This window comes from Centruroides sculpturatus, unplaced genomic scaffold, assembly GCF_000671375.1.
Source record: "Centruroides sculpturatus isolate CEXI.00-Female unplaced genomic scaffold, Cexi_2.0 scaffold367, whole genome shotgun sequence".
Lineage (NCBI taxonomy): Eukaryota > Metazoa > Arthropoda > Arachnida > Scorpiones > Buthidae > Centruroides > Centruroides sculpturatus.
In genome coordinates this window covers 334,211-355,530 of record NW_019384575.1, presented here as the reverse complement: position 1 = coordinate 355,530, position 21,320 = coordinate 334,211, and the positions used below count along the sequence as shown (strand labels likewise).

At 28.9% G+C, this 21,320-nt stretch overlaps 1 protein-coding gene across 2 annotated transcripts in view; it reads left to right on the top strand.

Moving 5' to 3' along the window:
* The first annotated feature begins 1,171 nt into the window (after positions 1 to 1,171).
* The window catches only part of LOC111624308 (mannose-1-phosphate guanyltransferase alpha-like), a 41,165-nt gene continuing 21,016 nt past the window's right edge, over positions 1,172 to 21,320 (top strand). The window contains exons 1-9 of one of the 2 annotated variants that reach the window (XM_023367122.1): positions 1,172 to 1,285; positions 4,347 to 4,548; positions 4,632 to 4,824; positions 7,179 to 7,238; positions 12,057 to 12,190; positions 15,118 to 15,146; positions 17,454 to 17,592; positions 19,532 to 19,676; positions 19,757 to 19,849. In XM_023367122.1, coding sequence (XP_023222890.1) covers positions 1,246 to 1,285; positions 4,347 to 4,548; positions 4,632 to 4,824; positions 7,179 to 7,238; positions 12,057 to 12,190; positions 15,118 to 15,146; positions 17,454 to 17,592; positions 19,532 to 19,676; positions 19,757 to 19,849 — 1,035 coding nt within the window. In that variant the 5' untranslated portion in view covers positions 1,172 to 1,245. The remainder of the gene's footprint in view (positions 1,286 to 4,346; positions 4,549 to 4,631; positions 4,825 to 7,178; positions 7,239 to 12,056; positions 12,191 to 15,117; positions 15,147 to 17,453; positions 17,593 to 19,531; positions 19,677 to 19,756; positions 19,850 to 21,320) is intronic. The other variant, XM_023367124.1, reaches the window with a different exon arrangement.

Genomic DNA, 21,320 nt, shown 5'->3' with positions numbered 1-21,320 from the left:
TTGGAAAAAATCGGCTACCTACAATAGAAAAAGGGAACAATACATTCTAACAACGCGTTACGTATTGTTAGAATATATTTTTACGTCGCGAGTTATGTAAAAATATTAATCGGTTTGAAATATTTCACTTAAAAAGTTAAAATAATCCTGTTTTTCTAATAAATAAAACTATAAAAATGAAATTTACATATGTCGAGTTATTCAGTTATTGTAAAGTAATAGCATCTATATTTATGAAAGTCCAAACAGGAATTTGTAATAATTGTGTCTCTTTGCACGGCACGTAATGTACCATAAGATCTTAAAATCTCTACTCCTCCTCCCAAAGGCTCGCAGTGGCTTACAATTTTCAGTGTACTTGGTCTGGGGAGGCATTCGTATGACAGTTGACCAGCCCTAAAATGGTGCCAGAGACATTGATGGCACAGCGAATGAAATCCTACGTCTTCATACATTGCTTTTCATGACAAGGCTGCAAAGATTATGCTAGGCGGCCGGTTTCCCACGAATTCTCTGTCACGTTTTCCATACTTCTTCCACCTAGTCTTCGTAGATAAGTGGCCCAATAATCATTGAGCATTTGTGGAGCCACATAAGACATTTACTTTTACCGTCTGAAATCGGGAGCGGCACTTAAACGCTGTAATATTCAGCATGGATTAAGCTGTGGTAAAATAGTATTCACCCGATACAGTACTATTTTAACGTGATGATTCATCAAGGCTTGGTACAGTGCGACAAGATGTGATTATGAGACACATGCGCTCCGCACAAAAGACTTTGAGAGAGCGCGCCGCGTGGAAGTGACTTTGTTTACTTCTTACTGAAATATTACACGGCACATACACATGCAGTAGATACTATTATAGTGTAATATTGTTGCAATGTATAAAATGTTTCTTTTATTAAGCTATTTTTTCCTTCAATTTATTTGTGTTCTCCTTTTCATTGTAAAATAGTTGGTCACCTTACTATAATGGGCTTGCTAAAAGTGTCTATAGGACACAAAAGGTTAAAAAAATTCTCAATTTTATCTACAAATTACATAATTTCAGCGGATAATATATGTAATATAATAAAAATAATCAATTTTATTTTCCTTAAAAAAAATATTTTTTTAATTTTTGAAATTACAATTACAAAATTTCTCCGCTAGGGGTGAAAACGACAAATGTAAATCGTAATAGAATTGTAAATGTCCACGTTGTACAAAAACAAACGTGGTGGTTAGAGAAATTAAAGGCTATGTTGAAGGCTGTAATATTAATTGGTGGCCCTCAGAAAGGTGATTATTTACATAACACTTAATAAATACTCACTTTTTATTAATAAAATTGTAATGATATTTAAAATTGTAGAGTTTTAAACTGTCTGTCAAGTAACTTTAAATTCTGTCAATATTAATAGCACAGAATTAAATATTTTTCTATTATAAATTTCAAATATTGTAGAATATTCCATAAAAGTAAGTGATTTATACAAATAACACCATTTTGCATTGCTGTGTAATGTTGTATATTAGGCTGGACTTACACTTGTGTCCTAAACTATAATATATAACACGTCCTTCTACCAAATGTCAACCTAAGGTTTAGGCTCATAATGCAAGGCTAAAATGCAACTTGTTTAGCTTATGTGCAAATCTGGTTCTGCTGCATACTCAGTATTAATGATTCTGGAGTAAGATGAATGATTTGTGTGTTCTTATAAAGAAAATTGGGTTAAATTTCAGATACATATACTGTCATGGTGGCACTTCCTGCTGCAACTAGCCTTGCTCCCGACGCCTTGGCTGTTTATAGCAAAGTGTTGTCACGTGACGACCCTACCGGACTGGATTGCGCACGATAGACTAACGTAACTTATACTAATGCTATAATAACTAACTAACTTTGCTAAAATACTAATGCGATAATAACAATAACATACGAATAAATCAATAAATAAATAAATAAATCTCTCTAAACAAATTATTATAAGTGCATTTTACTTTAACACACTTTTTGGACCGAGTGTTACATTGGCAAACTTCGGTATTATCCTTTTTCATCAGTAATTGTTACTTTGAACCATCGTGGTGCTCTTCCTCCTTTTTTCTCTACGTGCCGCTTGCACACTTTCGTATCGCTTCCGGGGCTGCTGGAATGGTTTCTGGCTTCTTCCATTCAGGCACGCGGCCTGCTCCTGGATAAAAATTTTTCTTAAATGTTGACAAAAAAAATTTCAAAACGTTTGCCTGGCTTCAAACTTTTCCATTTTAGAAACTTTCTATACATAAAGGTATATAGATAGGAATCGCGAAGTTCCTACGTGTAGTGAATGGGCAAATTTCTTTTTTTGTTCTTAAGAATCCCCCACAACCTTTCAATACAACTTACTGCAACAGCCAAACACGAAGACTCCAACGAACTGTCTATGCAAATGAGGTGCCAGACGAAAGTGAATATCGTTCCCCACGATACCTTAGCAAATTTACCCTCAAAAGTACCTTCGAATGCCGAAGTATTAACGTTGCACTTAGTATTAACGTATGATATGAAAATAAACCGAATTAGTGTCTTTTCTATAACTTATTTTACGAACAACATGGCACTTACCACACTTTGCGTCGACCAGTTGCAAACCCATCTTAATCGCAAATTTTATATCAGAAGGTATCCTAACATTAATACTTAAGTCCGGATAATCCAATTCCAAGCAACGAAAGAAATTCCTGGACGTTAAATTCTTGAAATCCGTTTCGAAAGTCGAACAATGCAACAAACACATGGCAAATTCAAATCGACTGCACCAGCAAAATGCACATGCATCAACAGCAGATATTATGAGTGCCACCTGGTTCAAACTACACGGAACAACAGTCCAGTAGGATCGTCACGTGACAACACTTGGCTCCAAATAGCCAAGGCGTTGGGAGTGAGGCTAGTCGCAACAGGAAGTGCCGCCATGACAGTATATGTATCTATAATTTAACTGAAAATTGTGTCCTTAGTTTTAAAACAAATAAACAATTTTTATGTTTTCCATAAAAATGTGAGTTGCCGATTAAACTCAGCAGGTGGTGTATGCTTATCATTGGGATGATGCAAGAGTTTGTCTAAACAATGTCAACATTTAAAACATTTTTTTTCCAACTTTTGTCTTTACTAGAACTGCAGCAACTGATTTTGTGCCTGGAGCAATAAAATTTTTGGCTCTTCTCTCAATCAATGCTTTTTTTATTAGTTAGTAAGTTATATTAAGTTATGGCAATACAACACTCGGGTGATCTGCCTGGGGGAGCCTTCCAAGAGCTCTTTTTAAGGGTAACTGGCTCCTATTCGGGCATTACCAACATGGAGAAAACCTGGAAAACTCCACGTGGACAGCTCGTCCAGACCAGGAGCAAACCCACAAATGAACTCCCAGTGTTCGGGGAAGGGAACTGCTTAGCCACTGGCTCTCTTTTTATTAAACACTAATATACTAATGTACCAATCCAATACTACAGTATAACAAGTAATTAAAAACCATAATTTTTATATTTTATTTTCAGAAAAAATAAAAGTATTGAAAATTTTATTAGATTTAGGTCTATTGGCGTTCTTGTTAACTCGACATGTGGTGCATGGTTGCTGCCTGCACCACCCTTTCTACAGTGCTGATCTTTACTGTGATCTGGAATTTGTCCATTCCTCTGTTAAATGATTACCTGGAAGTGATTTAGGAAATAAAAATTGCTATTTAGTACTGACAAACCATTTATTATTATTATTTATATTTGGTTTCAGTTAGTCTCATACACCTCTGCTTTGAAATTTCTTGAAGTGTATCTTAATTAATCCATTTGTGATGATAAATGTAAATTTTAAATGTAAAAAAATGTTTTAAATATCTACATGTTATAATTGGAAAATATAATAATGATTTAAGGTACAGTAATATAATATTGTAAGCCTTTGTTATATGACACTAATCCAAAATATTTGGCTGCTGGATAGCATAAGCAGTTAAGGTGTTAGCCTACTGCTCTGGGGAACTGGGAATTTAATCAAAGCAAGCAATTTTCCAGGAAATTTTCATGGTAGTTTGTTTTGGATATATCAGGCTATGTCCCTCAAATTTGTGTTTTATTGTGGATCTTGCGGAACCTGTGATGATTACGAAAAAATTGGTCCTCTTAGTAACCCACAGAAAGAGTTAAAGAACATGAATATTGTGATAGATCTGAAGTTAGCATATGATTTAAAATTCTATAAAATTACTTCTATTTTATGAAATGTATGAAATTATAGGACGATAAAATGTTTATAAGTACAAATTACATTAATACTTGTGGAATAAAAATATAAATTTTTCTTTGATAGGGACAAGATTTCGACCATTATCTTTTGATCTCCCGAAACCACTCTTTCCTGTTGCTGGAAAACCAATGGTACATCATTTAATTGAAGCATGTTGTAGAGTGCCAAATCTAACAGAAATTCTTATGATTGGTTTTTATCAAGGAGATGAATCACTTGTTCAGTCTGCTGCATCTATGTCAAAAGAATACAATGTAAATATAAGGTAAGATGCATGGAATATATTTTCTGATTTTATAAATTTGAAATTTATTATTTGTTTTATTAATTTCTATAATATTTGTTCAGATATTTACAAGAATATACTGCTTTGGGCACTGCTGGTGGTTGCTATCATTTTCGAGATCAGATAAGAAGAGGTGATCCAGAATCGTTTTTTCTTATTAATGGTGATGTGTGTGGTGATTTTCCCCTTATGCAGATGATAGAATTTCATAAAAACAAAGCAGGAAAGAGTTTAATAACCGTTATGGGGACTGAGGTAATAAAGACGTATTTATTAATACCATATTTCACACTTAACTAATTTAATCAGGCATATATTATTGAATTGAGTAGTTTCAAAAAAGTTAATTTTTTTATTAGTACATATGCATCCATACTAATATTTCACATCACTAACATATTTAATAAACTTTAAGAAATAAAATCATTCATTTTTGGTCCACCACTTGCCAAGTGGGTAATGCCTCTGAACACAGATAGTGGCATTACCCACAATTTGTGTTCAGTGACTGCAGGTTCAAACATATTCAACAGGCTGGCTGTATGGAGTTTATGGGTTTACTTCACATGTCTAACAACCAAGTAGGGGCCATTATCCTATAGAATTCTTCCTGAGAGGCACCCCATCTCAGCAAATTGTCCATGTGTCATGTTGTCATATCTCACCAATTGAATCCATCACTCATTTTTAAAATTTTGGTTATTTGTGACATGTGAACATTTACAAGTAATAACAAACTTTAATGGCAAAATTCTTAGAATTGTTTTATTGAAGCAAAAAGTATATCACAGTTAACTGTAGTATTTTCAGATTTAAAGTTCAATTTTAGATTTTTAAAAACTTGTAGGATAGAGAATAAACTTAAGATCAAAAAGAAAAACAATTAACTTAATAAGTTAGGTTATAACTAAATTTTTAAAGAAATTATCATAAACATATACTAATGATATATAAACATACCAAATTTGTTTAAAAAGAGTATTTCAATATAATATGATTAAGACATTATCAATGATTTAGGACAATTAGAAAAATAGAATAACAAATCTTTGATGCTGTCTTTCTGATTAGTCTAAATCATGATTCTCAAAGGTACTACTTGAGCCACAGACCTCTTAAACTAAGCCACAGATAAACTGCAGACTACCTATGTCCCAACCATTTGTTATTACGTAAAATATCACCTTAGATGTATTCCATAATAGTTTGTCTATCTGGTAACCTGATGTAAGAGAGTGTGAAAATGCCTTTTTCCTTTGGATAAACTGCTCAGAATTGCATTTTTGAAAAATTATTAGGTCAGTTTGCACAGTGCCAGTGGTCCACAGACCATACTTTCAGAACCACTGGTCTAAATAATTGATAATGTCTTGAATTTAGATTGAACAAAAGTACTCTTTTTAATCAAATTTATATGTTATCTTCATTTCTTAAAAAATTAATTTATTTACTTATTATTTTTATGAATTTACTTCAAATTTCTGTATGTGATTTATGTGGCTAATTCTTTTCTTAAAGTTGAAAAAGAATGGGATAATTTATTTCATTATTTTCACATATAGTTAATAATTATAATAATTGTTATTATTTATGTGTGAAAAATAATAAAATATATAATTATTGTTATTATTTAGAAAAATAATATAATTATAAAATTGTCAATTCAACAGTAATTAAATTATTATGCATCACTTTCTAAAATTATATCATATAATTTCTGAAAGTAAATTTAATACAAATTTAATAAACAGTAACTGCATTTTTTTTTATCTTGAAACATACTTTGACCAAGCATTTTTATATTTTTCACTTCAATACTTGTAAAACAATATTTAATATTATTAGTAAATTTTAGCATTAGAGTTTAATGTTACAACAGATATTTAATATTGTCATCTAATATTCACTGTTACTTCGAAAATATCTGTGGTAAATAGCAGAAAATAATTGTTTTATCCATCAAATATACATAGATTAAAATAAATTTTAAAATTTTCATTTTTTAAAATAAATTTATAAGATTTAGTATGCATTGTAAAATCCAATGCTAAAAATAAATTACAAAGGAATCTAAAGGAGGAAAAATACTTCAATTTTCACAATAAAAAACAAATCTAAGAAGAACTAATTCTCCAATGGTCAGTGTTATCTCCTTGAGTAATTGTAGCAGATGAACTCTCCAAACTTCAAAACAACCAACCTTCTCAGTGAATTTTTAGATACCTTAATTATTTTATTAAATTAAAAGTAGAATTTTGTAAGGCGTGTTTTCTTTATAGTATCCCACTGAATGCTAGTAGTTGCTTAGAACTTTTCCAATGGGCTGGTTGCATGGTGTTTTTCAGGTTTTATCATGTGTAATACCTAAATAGGGACCAGTTTCCTATGGAGACAGTCTGCCAAGAGAGACACACTATTGGCAGACTGCCTATTTGTTGCATTGCCTTATTTCATCGATCCATTCTAATGTAATCCTTACACTATCTTCTGTTTGTCTATAGATTTATTTATAACTTAATGTTTTCTAAATTAAAGCTGACTATATATTTGATTTATTAAAAATAATCACTAATGAACTGGAGTTTAATAATTGAAATTAATTTACATAGGCAACAAGACAAGAATCTTTAAATTATGGCTGTATTGTGGAAAACAAAGAAACACATGAGGTAATTTTTTATTATATTTCCTTTATTTTTTTATTGTATGTTTGAAATAATCAGAATGCCTAAATGTAGATCTAATTTATCTCAAAATTATGTTTTGTAGTAATTTATATAACTTATTATAATGTAAAGTTGCAACAGAATCATTTTTCCTATGAACTCAATTGATACATCATTGCAATGGTTACTTTGTAATGCTGAAATAAAGGTAATATATTGAATTACATCGCTTATGTTTATTTTTCGATACTGTAGCACCAAGAGGGCCTTTTTAACAAGCTCAGTATGGCTTAGACTAGGCCCACATAGATGGGACCCAACATATCTGAACAGACCACATCAAATCCTGACAGGTTGAAAAACTTCAGAAAAATTCCTGGGGTTTGTTGACAGGATTCAATTCTTCCAGGTCCTTCATAACATTAGGTTGTCATCTTAACTGCTCAGTCATCTGGTCAAATTACATCATTTATTATAATAAACACTAATCTTGATATTTAAAACTTATAACATTCAAAATTATAAAGAAAATAATTTATAGTATCTATAGTATTCTCACAATACCTCAAAGTGGAAGGGTAAGAGAAAGATTTTTGAGTTATGGAAACTACCATTATTTTAATGAGATCATAAATATCACAATATAAACAATACAAATAGATTTAAATACATTATACTTTATTACTTTTTAGAGGCTATTCAGCATCTGGATACTTGTATTTATGCTTTTTGTTTTGTCTAATTCTATTTTTCATTGACACTTTCTAAAGTCCTTTTCTTGTTTTTCATATATACAGAGAAAACACTCAAGGGTATGACAAATTCTATTGTAATTTCTAATTTTTTTATTTTTATACCTCTTCTGTGATAAACAAAATTTTTAGTTTCTTGTGTTTGCTATTTCTATCTACTTTCAAATGAAAATGGTCAATATACTGATTAACTGGTCACTATCAGTAAAAAATGTCAACATGCAATTCAAACTTTACAGTGAAATTTATATGGTATAAATGTTTAATCTAAATAAGAAAATATACATAGGCAAACTCATAAATTTAATTGACCAATAACTAAGCTGTCAAATCACAGACGTGTTCGTTACATTTTAAACTTTTAAAATCTAAACATCTGAAAAATAATTACTTTAAAGAACTAAAATTTGATTGATCAATTTGCATTTAAGAATAAAGCTGTTACTTTAGGCACAAAATATCATTTGAATTTTATGTCCTATGTCCTACAATATAAGAGTAATTCTATACAATACCAATCTTCAGCTTTTTAATATCATCATCATCATCCATCCTCTTGAAAATGCAAAAGAATGCACAAAAAATTAAAATAAAGTATCCAGATCTTAAATTTGGGTTAATAAACTGACTTATAGAAACATGAAATGCATTGAGTCTGTAAAAATTGAGTTAAGACAAAAATAATAAACTCAACTTAGAATTTTGAGTTAAGTTTGACTTATTGGAGTCTACTATAATAGTAATAATAGTTACAGAAAGAACATAATATACTGTGAAAAACCTCAATCTATCATTCCCTGATGTGTGTTGTTTTCTTGGAAACATTTCAACTTCTAGGAATTCTGAACNAGCCTACTTATATAATTTATTTTTATAAACTTAAAATATATATAATACTGTTCTAATAGAGAATAAAGCAATATTTCTATTTCTGATATATGGCTTCTGTTGTGACAAAGCTTGTCCATCCCTGCTATATATTAATAATAAACTTAATCTGGTTGTGTGATATGATTATTAACATGTATTAATTTTACTTATTGTTTGAATTGTGAATAATAAAACATAACTTGAAACTAAAACTGTGAGGTTTAAGCATCCTATCTGAATGAAAAACTTTTTATTAGAGACGATATGGCCAGTTTAATTAATGAACAGATGCATATGTTGATGAATTTTTTTTCCTTACAAAAACTATTAAAATTTAATATTATTCCACTAATCAATATCCTAGTCAAAAAAATAATATATGAAAATATCTAAAGTCATATTTATGCAACTTTGGAGATAAGATAAGAACTCATTTATTCTGATATTTAAATCTAATTTTTATTATTTATAAAATAACTGCTTCAGTAGATCACTTAACCAACTACATACAAACTTTTACAACATCAAAAATGTTTATTAAATATTTTTGTTGCTATAAAAGATTGTAATTAATTGAGTGAACTAATTTCTATTAAATAATAGCTTTCTTAACTCTATTATTAATTTTATTTGATGAGATTTGATACACTTTTTTTTGGTTAATCCTACTTTTTTGGTTTAGTTTCTTTACATTTTTTTCTTTGTGTTTCTTTGAAATCTTTGAAATATACCAGCTTAGATATTAAGCCTTTATATTTCAAAGACTTCAGAATTTTCTTTCTGCTTGGATATAGTAATTTTTACTATTATTTAGAAAAAAATTGTTAGATTTTATTTATTTATATATTAATAATTAGGCTACTACAAATACTAAATGCTGCATTTATAATAATATGAAGTTTTAAGGTTTAGGGTTAAAAGTGCTACTAACTTAACATACAGTTGGGATTTATAAAAGTTTGACAAAATTCATTTGTTAATTGTATTTGTTTATTTATATATATATATATAAACAAATACAATTTTATACTAAACAAGTCACTAAATGATTTGTATTGCAAAGAACCACGTTGATGAGTGAAGAAGAGTCAAAAAGCATTTTATAGAATAAGTAAAGTTGTTGCATTGTATCAGTGTTCATTCATAATCTTCCTAGAACAAATAGAAAGTCACTAAATGATGATTAATTTTAGACTATAGCAAGTCTAACTATTGCTTTGGATTGGTAATTAATAGTCAGTTTGGTATTTAGTAAATTTACTCACATTGCTATCTGTCAATCTCTGTTTGAACCAGGGCTATGGAGTTGGTAAAAAAACACTCAACTTTGGTTCCTAATAATTTTAGTAGGCCGACTCCGACTCCGGCAAAATTAAATACCAAGTCATTTTATGGGAAGCAGAGATGCTCATAGGGGGTACCCTACTCTGAATTCTGAAAGGAGCCTGGGACATTTATCCAAATACTTTTATAGTTAATATTTTTAATATTTCACTTACATTAATGTTTATTTGTATAAAAAATTAATTTTTAACAAATATTTAATAAGAGGAGAAAGAGGATGATAAAATTCTACATCTACATATATTCGACAGCATTTGCACTTCAATTTCACCCTTCCAGAATAGTCAGTCCAACAAAAATGTGTATGATCAAGCTAGTTACTTCAGCCTCTTGTTCAGAAAAGAAAAATATGTACTCTGATCAATTAGTTTGGCTCGTTCAGAAAAGTAGAGTACTTATTAAGAGCAGGAATAATAAAGGAATGATTCAAAAATATTCAAATTCAATTGAGTCAAAATAATTTAACTACTAAACAAAAATACTACAAAGAATACTACATATTTAATAAAGTAAATTGATGCATTTTGTATTTAAAATAAATGAATTATAACAAAATACAAAATGATTTTAAAAAATTAATAAATATATAATTAATTTTCTTTCATTTAAATAAAAAAAACTAAGTAAATTTAAAATGAAGGAGTCAGAGTCGACACACTTTTTCCGACTAACTCCTATGGCCAGAAATTCCTCCTGACTCCGACTCCGCAGCCTTGTATACATCTACTGCTTTTTAATTTAAGGCAATTAAATAAATCATTAAAAGCTTTAAATAAATTTAAAATTCTGGAGTCGGAGTTGACATATTTTTTTTGACTCCGACTCCTCTGGCCAGAAATTCCTTCCGACTCTGACTTCACAGCCCTGGTTTGAACACACCTCAATGCCAGATGGTCAAGTCACTAATTTCGACCTTATCTTTTTTAATCTGCTTGTATTAAAATGTTCTTTGTTACATCATTACTTGTGTTTATATGATCACACAGGGTAATGCTTATGTATATCACGGCAGTTTCACTCATGAAGTGGTATCAAATGGTCCCCATATTGATCCTATTTAAATCCCCACAGACTTTGCAATATGGAGAACAACTAAAGATAGTTTGTCTCTCCAATAAAGACCTGCAGATTCTTCAGGAATGTTTTTGAGACAAAAGGAAAGAAATTTCAGCAGTGGCTGTACACTGTAATTTTATGAACTTCTATAGACTTTGATTGTGTTTTAAGGAAGACATTTTATAAATTGTATTTAATAGTCAATTTACTACTTAATTAATTGCATATATATGTACCACCTTGTAATTGGTCACAGCAAGATACTTTTTTGAATTTTTTCAAAATGAATATTATGCTTTTATGACTGTATAACTGTGTAACAATATAATATAAATTGTCTAAAAGAAAATTTGATCTACAATAATGTACATTGTAAGAAGGATCATGTAGAATTAATGAGACAAACATTGGTGATTTTACCATACTAAATTCTAAACATGAAGCCAAATGATTTCTGCAATATAATGCAGAAATCATTTGGCTTCATGTTTAGAATTTAGCTACTATCAATAATTAAATGTTAAGTAATTTGGACTAGAGGTTAATGCTAATATTAATTAATTAAATGTTAAGTAATTTGGACTAGAGGTGGGCACTAGGTGCATCTCTTGATAAATTTAATAATAATAATTAAATTAATATTAGCATTAATTAATATAACCTGATATAATCTGGCAGTCATTTAGCTTTAAACTAATAATTGGGTTTTAAGATGTTTATATTTCTAACTATGAAGTTAGTGAATTAGTCATTAATATCTAATATTTATAAACTAAAATATTCACAAATTTTTTTCCAGATAATTCATTATGTCGAAAAGCCATCTACGTTTGTTAGCACAGATATCAACTGTGGAGTATACTTATGCTCTCTAGATATATTCCAACATATGGCAACAATCTTTAAACAGAAACAATATGATTATCATCACGGGTAAAAATTATTTCCAAACTTTAACATTATAATTATAATATGTTTTTATACAATTCACAAGTTAAGTTTTACATATATTATTCATTCTTAATGAATTAATAATAGTTTTATTTATGCTTATAATCCATATCGTTTTTAATTTAAGATGTTTTGAACTTAAAATTGTATGTATTTTAAATATGACAGAAAGAACTTCTAAAATCACAGTCATAAATTAACTTTTGTTATAGGCTAATTTACATTAAAAGTATGTAAAAAAGGAAATATACTATGCCAGTGGTGATAATAAAAAATTTAAACACCAAAGAACATGTTTTAGGTGTTTTTTAGGAAGAAATGTTTTACTTATTATCACTGGCAGAGGACATTCCTTTGCATTTTTTAACATACACCTACAATGGTAGGTATATATTGTTGTCGGTCAATAGTGGATTATAGCCTACAATAAACAATCAATCTATGTGTGTTTTTAGCAGTTCTTTGTGCTTTAGAGAAGGAATTTTGTACAAAAATTTTTACTACAATGTTAAAAGTAATGAATTAAGTTATTCTTCAATTTTCAACTTGTGGAATTTTCAGCTTACCTTCCAACAACAACCATTTTTTATGTTCTCATTAGTGGCTGTTGTGCAGAGATTAAACTGTATTAAGATATCTTATAACTATTCTAAATAAAAGTTTATTTTTTTCTTATAAAAATTTAAAATTATTAGGATCGATTGTAGACAACATGCATTTATTCCTTATTTAAAATGAAAAACAAATAAACATATATATGAATGCTAGAAATATACATTAAATTATGATTAATTGAATCTTTCTCTGATCATTTATAACATTATTCATATCATTAGCAATAATTCTTACTAATAAAGCTTTTGTTTTTTATACTTTTTACTTGGTTGGTACTAAGAGGCTTTTTAATCATACCTGTCATGGATTTGGCAAAGCCCACAATGAGGTAACTGAGTGATGAGGGATGGGATTCAATGTATTTGATGAGGGATGGGATTCAATGTATTTGAGATGGGCCATACTCAAAAGATTTCTGGAATTTTTTGCTATTCAGATTCAATCTTAGATTCCCCAGAGCGGTAGGCAGACTAACTAAACTGTCTCAGCCATCTGGCCATCATTGTTTTGTTTAAACCATTTGGTGAAATAAATGTATGTTGTAACATACAAGTTTTTATTTTTAACAGTATTATAATAAAGCTCAGAAACCTCTCTAATAAAGTATTATTCAATTTTTTTAAGGTGATATAATTTTTATAATACTTTATATAGTCTAAATAAACTAATAAATCACTGCTAATTTCAGGAGGCCAACTTTCTAAAATTTGTATATTCTATGTCACATTATTCTAAGTTGTTAAATATAAGATTGTAAGCTGAAAGTGGTGAAATCTTGACCAAAAACTTTTCTTTTAATTAATAAAAATTGGCATCCTGACATTAAAGGGATTTATTTACAAAGATGGTACCAAGTTCTGTAAACTTTTATATAGTTTATTATACCAAGAATTTATTTTTTTGAAATTAAACTCTTTCTGATGACTTAATACAGTAATTTCTATCTTACTATATAATCAAACATTCAAAATATTGATACACTCATAGTCTGATCTTACACTGAAAGTTTCATTAAGCACCCTCACTACAAGGTACTCAAGATCATAACCTCCAACATGTATCTTCTTTAGGGGTAGCCATTCAGTTCTGAAGTAAAACAAAAGGTTTTAGAATGAATTACCTTGCGAAATGATCTGGCAGATTATCTCTCAAGCAATATTAAGGCTAATAACTAATTGGATATAAATCAATTTGGCTAGACATAGACAGTCAAGCCAAAATAAGGCATCTCTGGATTATCTATAAGCAGTTAGCCACTGATAAATAATCCAGCAGATTGTTTGGTAATACAAGTATGTAAGGTGTTTTTTATTGTACTGTATATACTAATATTATATACACCTTACTGTTTGAGAAAATAATGTCAGTTGGATGTAAAATTGGATTTTACTATTAAATTATAAATTTTATTTGGATCAAGGTCTACTAAGTAAAATTTTTTTTTTTTTTTTTTATCAAGCATAAAAACTGAAACACTTCCTAAATGACTATCCTTTGTTTACTTTATTCTGTATATTTTCATAATTTATGCAACCATTGGACAATACAAAATATGTATTACAGTAGAATTTTAATTATCTGAACTACAGTAGAATTTCAATTATCTGTGTAATTTGGATTAACTGAAACAGTCTGTATTTATTTTATTTTTAATGTATTTTTAATTTAGCAAGAAAGACTATTTTATCAATAGACAATGCCCAATCGTATTCGAGTTTCTAGAAGATGATGATGTTTGTTCAATGTTTTTACTCCTTAATGTTATCGACTTAGTACAGCCAATAGACCAAAATGTTCTTGAATGTATGAAACACAATTATCACCAAACAAAGTACAATCAAAACAATTAGATAATTTTTAATGTTGTTAATACAAGTAATTACTTAAATGTGTTTTGGGATGTATATGTTGTTTTTTTTGCACTTTTATACTGAAAATTAAATCTTTGGATTATCTGAAAATCTATTTATTCTAAATAAGGATAAACCTCTCTATTTTGGATAATTGGAGTTCTACTGTAGTCAAATGAAAAGTATAGTTGAAGTAATTCTTTTATTTTCTAGTTAAAGTAAGTACAATTTTCCTAGTAGAAATTAATGACTAAATAGTTTCCATTTGTCCAATATCATTTTATGCATAGAAACTGTTATAACTGTACTTGTATTCTTTATTAATTAGCTTTATATTTTTAAAATATATCTTTGAATTTCTCTATTTTTATCTTAAAAATTATATTATTAAAATGAAAATGCTTCTTTATTCATAATACTTCTTTATCCTTTGCATTCCTTTAGTAACTTATGGGCTTGCAACTCATCTACTGGTATGGTATTTCTTTTTCTTTTCTGTATTTTCTGTCTATAATTGAAATATGTCTTAATATATATAATTAATAAATTTCTTGTTATATTTAAATATAAATTATAACTATTTATCATAAAATAATGATTAAAAATATTATACGAGTTTTTTCTGTTTATTAAAAATCTTAATACAAATATGTGTCACTTAATGATGGAGGTAAGTTCTGAAAAATACATTAAGTAAACACTATATATATATATATATATCTGTAGTGTTTTCTTAATGTATTTTAAAGGGGTACTTTTCGTACAAGTTATGTGTAGCACAATGATAAGTATATATGTAGAGAAAAGGTACAGGCAGCTATGATTATTTCAGTTTCATTTTCTTATACACAACCATCATTAAGTGATGTCTGCCTGTGTAAAGAAATGATAATAAAGTAATGAGATTAACTAGGAAAACCTTTTGAGTTTTAGAAAGATAATAAATTTTCCATAAAAAGTTTGAAAAAGTTAATACTTTTTTTTAACTTTTAAGCATTAGTAATTGTATGAAATGTAGTAATAACAATCATGATGTTGCAATAATGGTGACTTACCATATTTTCTCACATGTAAGATGCTATTAAATCTTGGATGCATGTTAATTTCGACATGCTCACCCATAGATTTTTTTTTCTGAAAAAATAGACAGCGTAAGACGAATTTATTACAAATAAAGTAAACTTTACATGTCACTGTCTTCTGTATCAAAGTAGGAACCTCTTTATTTTCTGTATTAGGCTCTTCTGGATCAACACTGGATTCTATGCATGTATCTTCCCATGTGCAATCATTCTCAATAATGTTTAAAGCACCAGAAATGCAACACTTTGAGAAAAAGTTGTTCAGCTGTCTTTCAAGAATTTGCAACCAAGTACTTATGATGTTACTGTAATAGACTAATGAGATTCACTAAGCTTTTGAATGGTGCTGGCTCAAGGTATGATTTAACTGTGCAGCTGCACAGGGTGTTGAGAGCAAATGGGCACAAAATTTACACTAAATACATTGGTTAGCAAGCCCAGGATGCACTGAAACTTTTTTCACAGAGTGTAGGTAAAGATAGAACCTGGTATTGTTTGTATGGTAATATTTATACATATTAAATAAAATAACGAATTAAAACATGGCCGACATAATTAAACATTTAATAAATGTAGAATATGGAGCATAAAGTTAAAATAAATAAATAAAATAATCATTCTCATTACTTTGTTCTCATACCTTGTGTTTTTATTATGAAATTTAAAAAATTAATTTGTACATATTTTAATTTACTGTATAATAAATACATTAATAATTATGTTAGTGGTGAGAATATAAGAGTTAATGGTTGATTGTATAGAAGTTATTGTAATAAATTACAATGTATATGATTTAATCATGTTTAATGATGAAAAATGAGAATATTAATTAACTCTGATTCCACAATTTCTCATTCTTCAGAGCAAATACTGTATATTTTGCTTTCCAATATTCACTTCTTTCTTTGGAAGAACATAATTATTAATGTGAATTAAAACAAATCTAAACATTTGAATTTATCATTTAACACGGATAGTTTATAGTTTAACTCTTTCCTCGTGAAAAATATTTGAAAACATACACTTCAGTTTATAATGAATAAGCTCAAATAAAATTTATCAAATTAATGATCATTCAATGGTCACTGTTTTCTATGGCTTTTTTCAGGAAGATGTACGATAGAGTAAATGGTATAGTTATTAGCCATTCCAAATTTAAAGCTAGGATCATATTGGCATACGAACCACTAAGTAGATACAAACTGCCAGTTCATCCTCTTCAGTTTGACCAGTTTGTTAGGAGTCAAGAATTTCTGAGCATTTACTGATCATTTGACAATCAGCTTTTTACAACTAGTGTTTGAACTTTTTTAGCCAATCACATCTTAACAGTTTTGTCAAGTAGTATGATGCAGACAATATTTTGTTTCAGTTAGTGTTCATTTCATTCATTCATAGTGGGTTCATACGACAGTGTAAACCAAGCTGGGGACTCAGATTTGATTCTGGATCCTCAGAGCTGAAGGCCGATACCACAACTTCCTGAATTATCCAGTCAATACCTTTTATTTAGTAAATTTACATTTTAAGAATAATGATGTAAATGATTTCAGCCATTAAATCTTACATTTTCCAGACTTAAATACATATAGTTTATTATTTTTTATGCAATTTTTGAGAAAATTCTAAACTTTTGTTAAATAATTCTGTTATTGAGATAAAAGCAATTGAATGTACTGTGTTATGTTGCATGTTGAGGTAGCGAAGAATATATAACTGAATACAACAATAGTGATTGTATAAGACTGGAACAAGATATTCTAATGCCCTTAGCCGGCACCGGACGACTTTACATGTTTCACACGAATCGATGGTGGAGCCAGATTAAAACTGCAGGGTAAGCTTTGATACTTTTTTCACATTTTCTGAAAGTTCATATATCAATAAAATATATACATTAGATATTAGTTTTGCTGTTTTATTTTATATCAATTTATTATGTTTGTTAAGAAAAATTGATCTTCACATAATATATATATATATATATATACACATGTCCAAAACTTAAGAGTAGACATTTGTACAGTACATGAATAGAGAGAATGCAGATAAATATGGCAAGAACTATATTTGTTGGCATCTAACACAGTGTAATACACAATTTGCAGAACTTTACAAATCAAATCAATTACAATAAGTCTCTGATGATAAAGATACATACATCAGTTGGAAGTAAGTGGAGAATGGCAAGTGCTTAACAAAATCCAGGAATAGATATCTGTCAGTATGGAATATGTTCACCTCAAACAGTGATGCAATGCTCACAATGTCATGGCAAACTCATCAGAAACTGGCTTGGTGACATTTTCTAGTCAACATTGCTAACAAATGTGTTCATCCTTAAGTTTTGGATGTTTGTACAATACTGTAAGTAGAGTTTTGTGTATTCAAAGGAAAATTATTGTCATACACTTTCAAAATAAATATAAAATAAATGGTATTTACTATACATTTGTTGAAATAATATTTCAAGTATAAGAAATTTGCACGATTTTGTGTTTGCAAAATTATTAGTAATATCATCAAAAGTATACATTTTACAGCATAAAATTCATTTTTGTCTTTATTTTGTTTTGCTTAGGCAAATCCCATTTCCTCTATTCTTGTTACAGAACTTAAAATGGTACACATATTAAAATTACTATCGTGAATAATTCTACTTAAGTAAATGGAATTCACTTTTGTCTTGTGAATTCTTTTAAGTAGTTTTTAGAATTTCCTTTAGGAAATAAATTCCCTTAAGGGGTTGATCTGGTAACCTAGGAGATAAACTTCTTGTAGGTTGCCAGACCTCATGTCATGTTTTTTTTTCCTTGGATACATATGAAGGATTACAGTAGAGCGTCATTTATCCGAATCAATTGGGGACCGGGGTTGTTCGGATAACTTATTTTTCGGATAACCAGTTATGTACGAAAAAATACATTGACCTATCCCATTCTGAAATTTTTCTCCGTTGCGTGTCGCTTTGCGTTGAATTTTTGTCTATGTTAAGCCTAACGTAAACTTTTTAAAATAATAATCGTGGCTATTGTATCGTTAAAAATTATTTCTTTACTTTGTACAAACAAAATAAATATATTGAAAAATATAAAAACAATAAAAAAATTATACTTCAGAAGTTAATTTAGTATCAAAAACGTAAAATATTTGAATAGCCCAAGGCATAGCCAAAGATTGCAGTGCCACAGCACTAGCAAAAATTTAAATTTGCCAACTGTAATTCTTTCGGATAAACGACGCTCTACTATACTACTATGATAATCCATTGCTATTATTCCTGAAGACTACATAACAGGTTTAATCCTGAAGATAAAGCAACAAGTATAATACGCAGATCATTATAAATTATAATGATCTACGTATTATACTTGTTGCTTTATCATCAGGAATTAAAGCATGAATCTTCATAGTAGTAACATCTGTAGAGAGAGATTTACATGAAAAAATATAGGTGGCATTTGATTATTGACTTGATGTGTGCCATAGGGTGTCACCATTAATTCTCTTCACAATTTTTAAAGTTTTAAGAAATATTATAATGATCAAAGCTTATCATATGATGTCAAGCTCATTGATTATTTCTTAATGAACATATAAAAGTATATAATTATTTTTGAATTGCCCTATATATATATTGAATGAAAGCATTTTTTATTTTTGTGTATGCCTCCTTTTACTATGCCTATTATTATTTTATAATTTTATTATATTTATTATTTTATAATGCTATCGATTTAAAACTGTTCTTTACATTTTCATTACTTATCCTTTAGCTCTGCTATTTATGCAAATCGTCACTATTTGGAATTGTATCATAATACCAAATGTGATCAGTTGGCTAAAAATGGAGAAGGAAAACCTACCATAATCGGTGATGTTTTCATACATCCAACAGCAACAGTTCATCCTACAGCAGTTGTAAGTTTAAGAAAAGGAAAATAATTTAACAATTTATATATTGGTGTATATATTATTAAAATATTTTAATTTTATTGAAGTTAGGACCAAATGTTAGCATTGGAAAGAATGTTATCATTGGAAGTGGAACAAGAATTCGGGAATGCATCATTTTGGGAAATGTAACAATCCAGGTAATTAGAATATAATATAATTATTAAAAGATTTTTTACACAAATAGCAAATTAATTTATTCTTTAACATCAAAAGTATGGTTAGACTTCTGCATTATGAAGTTCTAGATTGTGAATTTCTTATAATGAGTGTTTTCCTGGAATGACAATATCTTTTTTACATTTAAAACTGTTCCTATTTAATAATAGTTTAATTTCTATATAATGAACTTTTGATAACCAGATGAAACTTACAAATACAGGTATGTGCCAATTAACAAAAATAGATATGTTTTAAGAAATAAATCATTAAGTGACTTTATCATTAAGTGAACATCTAGGGTATACATAGCTAAACCTATATGGTATAATCTACTTACTACTCATATAGACTATATGCAGTGACAAAATTACAATGGCAAAAAGTGTTTAGCAAAGCCAGGACCTGGAGCTAATGGGCCCAGATGTGTCAAGCCCAAATGTATGATCCGAGACCATGATCAAAACAACTGTTTTGATCATGGGCTTGGATCATGTGATTTTCTTTTTCATCTAAGCATTCATCAGTATCAGGCGGAGTTATTTTTTTTAAACAAGTACTCAAAACAAAACTTTGATAATCCCAGTAAATAATTTAGTGTTAATTTGACAAATGTTTCAATTTTTTTTTTTTTTTTGGACTGTTGAACACAAGATTGTGTTATTAATTAAACACTTGGCTTTTTTCCATCTTTATTCAGTTGATACGGGTACTTCTACACATTTCGGGCACTTAGCCCTCATAAGTCAACATTAAACACGCAATGTATGCAATGACACTTATATAGCACAAGTTCTCATTCTCCCAACTAGAAGGATAAGTTGACTGCATCAACGCTATAAAATCTATGTACAGTACATCTAATTAAACAATAAAACACTATAAATATACAAGCTTATACGGGTATAAAACAAAGACGTACTAACAAGGGAACTGTCGGAGTGTCTTCTAATAAATTTTAATAAAATTTAGTTAATAACTACGTTAAAAGTATACAAACTCTATTTTAAATTTGTAGCATTCACTAAAAGTGTTGATCAGAGTTATTAGCAATCAAATGTTGCACTACTTTATAGTAGTTAAGCACAATTACGCAAATTTCTAGAAGTGAAAGGGTCGCGGAGGAAGACGGCGATATTACATTTAGAATAAATTCTGGAATTTTCAAAAATGGTTGAAGAATTAATAAAATTTTGTATACTTTTAACATAATTATTAACTAAATTTTATTAATTCTTCTCCCATTTTTGAAAATTCCAGAATTTATTCTAAGTGTAATATAGCCGTCTTCCTCCACGACCCTTTCACTTCTAAAAATTTGCGTAATTGTGTTAAACTACTATAAAGTAGTGCAACATTTGATTGCTAATAACTCTGATCAACACTTTTAGTGAATGCTAGAAATTTAAAATATAGTTTGTATACTTTTAACGTAGTTATTAACTAAATTTT